The sequence below is a fragment of the Nematolebias whitei genome, chromosome 8 (assembly GCF_014905685.2).
Source record: "Nematolebias whitei isolate Nwh7 chromosome 8, NemWhi1, whole genome shotgun sequence".
In the NCBI taxonomy this organism is placed as follows: Eukaryota; Metazoa; Chordata; class Actinopteri; order Cyprinodontiformes; family Rivulidae; genus Nematolebias; species Nematolebias whitei.
Window position 1 is genome coordinate 6,895,793 of NC_056505.1, and position 8,646 is coordinate 6,904,438.

General features: G+C 42.4%; 1 protein-coding gene across 2 annotated transcripts in view; it reads left to right on the top strand.

Moving 5' to 3' along the window:
• Window positions 1-2,509, top strand: part of camk2b1 (calcium/calmodulin-dependent protein kinase (CaM kinase) II beta 1) — an 87,423-nt gene extending 84,914 nt beyond the window's left edge. Inside the window, exons 18-22 of one of the 2 annotated variants that reach the window (XM_037680871.1) lie at window positions 577-753; window positions 1,278-1,353; window positions 1,441-1,535; window positions 1,659-1,892; window positions 2,298-2,509. In XM_037680871.1, coding sequence (XP_037536799.1) covers window positions 577-753; window positions 1,278-1,353; window positions 1,441-1,535; window positions 1,659-1,891 — 581 coding nt within the window. In that variant the 3' untranslated portion in view covers window position 1,892; window positions 2,298-2,509. The remainder of the gene's footprint in view (window positions 1-576; window positions 754-1,277; window positions 1,354-1,440; window positions 1,536-1,658; window positions 1,893-2,297) is intronic. The other variant, XM_037680873.1, reaches the window with a different exon arrangement.
• The last annotated feature ends 6,137 nt before the right edge of the window (window positions 2,510-8,646 follow it).

Consider the following 8,646-nt stretch of genomic DNA (forward strand, 5'->3'; position numbering starts at 1 on the left):
TCATCACGTTGTGCTGCAACTTCATCACGTTGTGTTGCAACGTCATCACGTTGTTCTGTAACGTCATCACGTTGTTCTGTAACGTCATCACGTTGTGCTGTAACGTCATCACGTTGTGCTGTAACATCATCACGTTGTGCTGCCGCTGCAGGCAAAAACAGCGCCTTTTATATCGGCTAGTTATTTTAATGGAATGGCCGATGTCCGATATTGAACTTCAACGCTAATATCAGCCGATACGGATACCATGCCAATAATATCATGCATCCCTAATATAAATGATGAATCTACAAAGAAACTACTGGCAATAACTAAAATACATTTTATGTTTAATTTAGTTTTAAAGTTAACCAGAGGTATGATTCATTAACAGGAAAAAGTTCAATAATTACTAATATTTTACAAAACCGTTCATTCTGCATCGTTTTTGACCATTGTTTTTCTGTCTTTTTCTCCTTGGTGTTTTTGATTTATTTTTCCCTCCTGTATCTTTACCACACCTTTTTCCACTCGTCTGTCCACCCATCCATCCATCCATCCATCTATCCATCTATCCATCCATCCATCCATCCTCAGTGTCTCGGCTCACAGACCTGGTAAGCAGCGTTCGCAGGGCACCTCCGGCACCTGCACCTGAACCGTACGCTGCTTCGGCGCCGGTACCCAGCGCCAAGCCCACCCCTTCACCTGCACATGCCACTCCCCCACCTCCCCCTCACCCTTCCTCTAGTTCTTCCTTGTCTTCCTCTCAGAGTGAGTACTAAGCCTGATACCACCCCTCCACCTCTCCTCCGTATGGTAGCCAATCAGGAGGCCGGTCTTTGTTTGCCTTCTGTGTGAGCTGTTGATTTGATATTTTTAACATCAGTGGGTAAATCAAACGTGCGTGCTGAAGAATCAATGATCTCAGTTGATCTAAGAGGAGATTTTGAGTTTTCTCTGTGTTTGACCACAGAGTATGCTACTAACTGCGGACTAATCTGTGTTTGAGGTGGTTGCTGTTGACCTTTTAACCAAAGAAGTGTCATTGCTTGTGGTGAAATGATATAAGGAGATATCCTGTGTGTGCTCAAATAAAGTGCTTTCAGGATCCACATGTAGAGGCTTTTCTCCAGTTTGGTATACAGAATGTACTCATACTTGCCCTGTATAGAGATGTTTCTGCTTCAGATGGCCTTGAAGTTTTATTTGCTTGAACATCTGTGTGGTTGAAAAACTAACCGCTCTCTGTCGGTTCAGCTGATGTGATTATTTACCTTTCGTTCTGTTCTTTGCAGTTCGCAAACAAGAAATCATAAAGATCACTGAACAGCTGATAGAGGCCATCAATAATGGAGACTTTGACGCGTATGCGTGAGTCTGGAGCTTGTTAATCATCTGTATCTAATGCAAAGTTTAAGGTTAATGTCATGGATCTTTATGTTAAACTTATGTCTCCAGTAAGATCTGTGACCCTGGACTGACTTCGTTTGAACCGGAGGCACTTGGAAACCTGGTTGAAGGGATGGATTTCCACAGATTCTACTTTGAAAACTGTAAGAAATTAATGTTTGGTCTGCGTTCATCTCCTTCTGAACCATACCTTTGGATTCTGGACAAGATGCATTGATTATTTTATTAGTTTTGTCTGATGAGTTCTGTCCTCACCTGTTATCCAGTATTGGCCAAGAACAACAAGCCCATCCACACCACCATCCTGAACCCCCATGTCCACCTGATCGGCGAGGACGCCGCCTGTATCGCCTACATCCGCCTGACTCAGTTCGTTGACAATCAGGGTCGGCCGCGGTCCACCCAGTCGGAGGAGACTCGTGTCTGGCATCGCAGAGACAGCAAGTGGCAGAACATCCACTTCCACTGCTCGGGCGCTCCAGCTGCCCCTCTTCAGTGAGGTATGGAGCTCTGAACCGAGCTGTTCTTCTTGTTAGTCTCATAGGAATAAAAATAAAACCGAATGTGAACAAATTTTGAATAGCCTAGTTTTAAAATGTCAGCAACAGAAAATGAGGCTTTAATTATCCTTGATATTCTGCATAACTCTTCTTTACTTTCTGAGCTTGTTCAGCTAACTGTCTTGATGTCAAATTAAGAATGAATTGCTTTGAACTAATTTTGTTGAATGGCTGAGAAAAGCTAAAATATTCTAAATAATAGCTACGTTGGTGTTGTCCACTTTGCTCGCTGTTTATCATTCTGGGTTGTTTTTCTTCACTTGGTCAAAGTTGAAGTGTATAATCTTTCCTTTTTATTGTTTGTTCTTTCCTTTTTATTGTTTGTTCTTTCCTTTTTGTTTTCAGGGTTGATTGCTTCTGTTGTGTCTGTCGGGAGTGAAGAAGAGGAACAGGAGGAAATGTGTCCAGTGTTGACTTGAGGGACAGGGTTCATTGCTCCTCAACAACTAATAGCCTCCATTTCTGGACTCCTGTCTTCAAACCCCACACCCCCACCCCAGCATGCATCTCTTCTTTTACAACTACTGACCCCCATCTGCCACCCGCCGAACAGAAACCTCCTGAAACCGTCGAACAAAAACTCCACAACATCCGGACGCCCTTCAGCTTTGTCCTCTGCTCTCCTGCTCCCTGAGAGTTTGATTTGGGGGGGGGGGGGGGGGGTGTTCAACACTGTTCCTCCTTCCTGTGGTCTCTATCCCACCCCCACAATTTTTTGTGACACCAACCCTCTTGTCCTCCTGTGAATCTACACTTGTGACATAAACACTGCACTGGAAATACAGTATGTAAAGTTTTAGGTAAAATCTATAATTATCATTACTATATTATTATTATTATTATTATTATTATTATTATTATTATTATTATTATTGTTACACATTTGCAATTGTATATGTAATTTGTATAATTCAGAAATATTGATGCCAGTGGTTTTTAGAGTTGAAGGAAATCTGTTTGTTTTATCTTTTTAAGGAAGCATGTTTTATCTCCCATATTAACAGTGGCTGCTTTTTTATCGTGGCTATTAAGTGGAAAAGGATATTTAAAGTTTTGTAATTTGCTTCTTGTTTGTGAGCTATGATACTGCACCCATGGACAACATGTTTTTGTTAGTTTTAGGGTTTTACTCTTTAATTTCCCCCCTTCTTTTGTTGTCTGTTCTGGCAGGAGTGTGTTTTTGGAAGCATAAAAACCCTCTGACCTCTAGACAATAGACGAGCAGACTGGCAATCACAGATGGCCATGGTGTGTAATCAGACTGAGAAGCCGACAAGCAGCTTGAGCTTAGACAAGCTAGTCTCGCATAAATGTTTGGATAAAGTTCTCCAGTGCTGTCAGAAATTCTAGAGAAGATTTTTAAGAAATTGCTAACCTGTCCGCCTTTGAAGTACATCTTCTTTCCGTATTCGTACAAAACGCCGCTAGACCAGCACTCATCAGGCTTTAAAATCAAGTCACACTGGCTTGAAAATACTTGGAGGTCGGCAATCACTAAGTCTCTGACTTCATTCTTGTTTTGCTCTGGTCGTGTGTGTATTACCAGTGTTTGGTTGTCTCCCTGCCCTAGCACTTCTCCTCGTACACCTGAACGCTCCAGAACAATCAGCTCCATACACCCAGTAAGAATTGCCCACAGCTTTTGCCGTATCCCTTCGCCCATTGTGAGTGAGCCGTGGATGCATGAGGTCAGGTCCTCCAAGGGGTACCCGTTCTCCCCGTTTGGGAGCATTAAACCTGTCTTGGATAAGAAACATTGTCCCGAGCGGGAGATATGATCCTACCCTGAAATAGTTGCCTGATTTAAACATTCTGTCTAACTGATCACATAACGGGTCTTGGAACTCTGGTCTGAACGTGTTACACCAGCTCTCGTAATCAAGGTTGATCACAAAAGCTGTCTTTTCCGTGATTTGATTTGAGATTTTGTCAAGGATATGTGATAGCTGCGTGGAGCCGGTTGTCATTGATTGGAAGGGCAGGTAAGGAAGAATTTGCTCTTTAAGATTTAGTTCACTTAATACTTGATAAATCCTGGTTTCAAGAGACTGCTTCGAGAAATACCTTCCTTTTGTTTTAGGCTCTTTTTCTTTAGGAACCAAAAACAGTGACCAGGGACGTGCTGTTGACTGTCCTGTCAGTGTATGGTTGAAGCATGGACGGTATGTCTTCTAGCTTCCCATTCAACATGGCCTTGATGAGCCGCTTATCACCGGGGTCTTGCCTCATCCGCGATAACTTTGACGAGAATTTATCAAAGTATGCCCTTGCGTTATATTCAAATGTCCAGCAATCTCGAGTTTCGATGATTGCTTTGTCAGTCACAATGTCAGACAGGTCTGGCTCGAATTGGAGCCCTTTCCCTTGATAATCAAGCTGGACAAACTTAAACAGGTGGTAGGGAACCACTGCATGACCTGGCCACTCGTTGTTTAGTTTCATTGATTTAATAGTTGGGTCAACTCCTTTAAGGAGAGTGCATGGCGGCCACGCACCAGTTTTCTTAACATAACCTTTGATGTACACTTTTTTAAACATCCAAAGCACCTCGGTTCCTGCCTTGTGCTGCCCTCCTGCGGGAGAGTTTTCTTTTCTCGTCCTACTGAATTGCTGCGCTACCCCCTCTTTGAGATTTATTTCTGGAAAGGAGAAACATTTCTGTACAGAGAAGACTTCGAGACACTGCACTGGAGAACTCCTAGCAAGATCTTCTAAGTCGCCAACAAAGTCGCGGCCCAAGGCTTCCACAGCTTTTTCTGTGATTTTAAAGAAGTTATCAACTACCACCTGGTTGTGGTAGTGAAGAACTCTCTCCTGTGCACAAGGATAGACGGATTTGATTGTTGAGAAATAGTCATCGTGCGCAGCTTTGAGTGCAAGCATGTCTGCATGAAACAGAAATTTTGAGCATTGGGTTTCCTGAGAACAGGTGTATTTACCCATTATATCTTCAACCAAGGCAGCAATGAGAAGGTGCACCCGAGATCTTAGGGTATCTGCATAGGCTAGCAAATAATTGTAAGTCATTACACACTGTTCAGACTTGGACTTGCACAGCACGGGATTGGACGAATTGGAAAGTCCTGTTTCCTACACATTTCGATACAGTTTGTAGTTTTGAACAAGATACTGACTGTATGAGGTCTTGCATCTCGAGATGTTTTTCTAAAGTGTTTCTCAAACACTTGTTGTTTAAAATTGTTGGCATGCATGAGACCACCTTATTCTTTAAATTTGGGCAGCAATCCCAAGTGGTCGCTACCACGTTCCACATGAGTAACGCTGCAGCACTGAGATTGGAGATCGAGCACGCCACCGCTGAATGGTTCCTGAGGAAGAACACATAATATTGGTTAGAGCGCAACAGAGGTAAGCCTGACAACATAGACCTGAGCTTTAAGTGGGATGGGTTTGTGGAGCTTGTTAGTGCTATCTCTACTTCAGTACCTATTACGGGCGAAGAGAGCACTTGGTCGGTTCTGTAGGCCATTATCCGCTGATGTCCTGCCCTGGTGGGCCGGGTCCGATACTCTGGATCTCGTAGCCCTCGCCCTCGAAGCCCGCGATAAACGCGTGCTGGCTGGCTTCTGGTGTGATTTTGATGCGGCCCTTGGCTGGCACCTTCTTTGGTGATACGAGTATCCCTCTGAACGATTCATAAGTCATGGAGTCCCACTTGTAGAAGATAGAGGCCGTCTGCGCTCCAGTTGGCTCAAGGTCGATGGTCAGAGAGGCTGGAAGATACGGGGCCTTGAATGGCACAGAGACTGATGCTATTGCGATTTTGAGGAACTGTCTCGAGTTCTTGAAGTGTACTGTCAGCGTCAAAGAGTAGTACCCAGGGACAAGGGTGCTTCCAGGGTCAAACGGCTTGTAATCTTTAAGAGGCATGTTTCGATGTTTGACGGCTGCTGTTTGAGAATGTAAACAGTGTAAATGTGTGTGTGGCAGAGACGCAGCGTCCACTGCAGGTCCAGTCGAAGGAACCTGCTGTTGTTTCCTAGTTGCTCTGTTAGTGGCAGGAGAGCGAATGCTGAACTCAGCAGCAGAGAAACTGATCAGGAAGCACAGAACAGGTTTGTTATCAGGACTTTTAGTTTGCCATCGTGTACAACACTCATCCCTCGCACTTTGACACCCTGATTCATGTTTTACAGCCTCATAAAGCAGCAAAGCATTAAACAGCATATTATTTCTTTAAGGCTTGTAAGAATCACCCATTTTTAAAGAAAAAAAACTTGCTTTAAGTTTTCCTGCAAACGTTCATTGTTTTGCTCATAAATCAACAGTTTCTTCCTTAATGTTGTTTCTCGCTGAGCTGTGACTTTTACATTAGTTGGTTAAAAGAAATCCCTCAAAAAAGAAAGAACATTTTTATTTTTGCTGTACACGTCAGAGTTGAAAATGGCAGATGTGCACCAGTTATTCAGTTATTATGTATCATCAGAGTGTGTTTTAGACCTGGACATTTGCCTCGAATGTTTTCAGTCAGGAACTCTCGCGCAGAAGTCAAAATACTTTCACTCTTGAGACGAGTTGGACGACGACGACTCTATTTAGAGGGAAAACGTCACACATTTTAAAATCCTGTTTAAAACTCAAGCCACAGGACTGCATGTCTCTACAAGTCTCACAAGGAAAGTTGAAAACGTCCCAGGACTCTGGAGACAAACTACTCTCAGACGAGTGAGACACCACCCTTAAAGTTTAGTAACAGTTTGCAATTTCTACTGTTTTCACAGTCAAAACATTTACACGAGGAAAACCTAGTCGCTTTAAACCAGTTAACAGAAAACAAGCACAATAACTTTAAACATTAAGTTTTATTTATTTTGTTCACTTTGATATTACTTGACCATTAAATGACAATCTGACACTTTGGTTAATTTTGTTGCGGTGTAGAGTTTTGTCTCTAGATGTCACTAAATCCCACAAATAGGATCTTTCATATTTGTTACATGTTTAAATTTAACTGATGCAGCACAGATATTTTTATTTATCATAGTTTTATCTTTCTTTAAAGACAGAGGCACTCACTGCTGAAAGAGGTGCATCAGTTTCTTTAGATGTTTCCTTAAATATTTACTCTATTATTTAATACATTCAAACAAATTTAAGGCCATCAATTACAATATAAAAACCATAAATTGCCAAATCAAAGAATTATGAAAACCATATTTGTTATACTAAAAGTAAAACAGAAATTGTTTCAGAAGCTATAATTAATTCATTAATTCACTTAAAAATTTAAGTATTTTTGTCTCCTGAAACTAAATCAACGCTGTGATGGAGGGATGCTCCGTCGGCGGCTCTTCTTGTTGCTAGGAGACGGATTAATACAGACTCGTTTTCATGATTGAACCGTCTCCAGCTGCAGTGACTGGAACACAACAGCAGGTTGTTGTTGTTTATTGAACCTGACAAAAGAAGTCAGAGCAAAGGATCCTTCTTCATGTGACACTTTTCTCCTCTGAAGCCACGGAGCAGAAAGCTGCTGCTGCTTCGTCCACATGAAGCTCCCACACAAATGAACACTCAGTCCTGCTTCGGTCCTCGTCCACGGCACTTGTTGCTTCCATGATGTCACAACAGTCTGTTACTACACTCTGCAAGATTTACGTGTCTGCAAACATGAACATTTGATGCTTTCAGCGTGTTTTCTTTACAAGTCCAGGAGGAAGTTTTGGAGTTTTTATGACAGACAGAAGGAGGGGGGCTTTATTTCAGAGGACAAATCAGTCCCTGCCTTGAGCCCAGGACTTTATTTTTGTTGTTTGTGTTTTTATTTGTTCTGCTCGGTTTGTGTAAAGTGTTTTTAGCCTTTCGTGACATGAAGTGCTCGTGCCAGGGGCGGCAGGGTGGAACAGGTGGACTCTGCAGCCCTGAAAACTGATCTTTGTGGGGGTCCCACTCTCCATCAGCTCCTCTGTTCTTCGCTCATCCACCGTTGGCTGCCTTGGAGTTTTGTCTCCGCTTGGTCTGACCAAGAGGTTCAGAGAGACCCGGCAGTCGGTTCAGTGAACAGTCCTCAGGTTTCTATTTATTTTCACTATTTATTTATTTATTTATTGTAGTGGATGTTTTTATTCTGCTTCTATTTTCTTCTCCTCCTGTTCAACTCATGCACTTGTGTGAGGACTGCCTGTCGTTGTTCGAAGGGAAAATGTGCTCCATGGAAGAGGTTTTAAAGGGATAGTTCCACTAATTTGTATTCTTGACTTCATATTGTTCCCATTATTCATCCAGTGAAGACTTTAGCGTGTGCTTCAACATGTTTTAATGAATCAAAGGTCTCCATGTGAACATGAGGCCAGCTCCTCTAAATAAGTGAAGAAATAGCAGCATGTACAGTACAAAGGTGTCGTTTCTCTGCTCTTCTTCGTGTGTTTAACGTTGAAAATCAGTATAAAAGACTCACATGTTTAAAATGAGGGAGTTCACAGTATTACACATGTGCTACAGGCAGCGTAGCTGACATCTTCTCTGCATGACAGTCTACAGGACACTGGTTTTTCACTGGTTTTATTTGGTTCTCATTTTCTACTGGATGCTGGTAAACTCCACCTTCCTCCATGTTCTCAGCTTTTTAACTGCATATAACTATATTTGTCTACAGATGATATGATGAAGATGATTGTGATGGTAAGGAGGATTATATTCCAGACTGTGGCACTAAGGATGATGATGATGATGA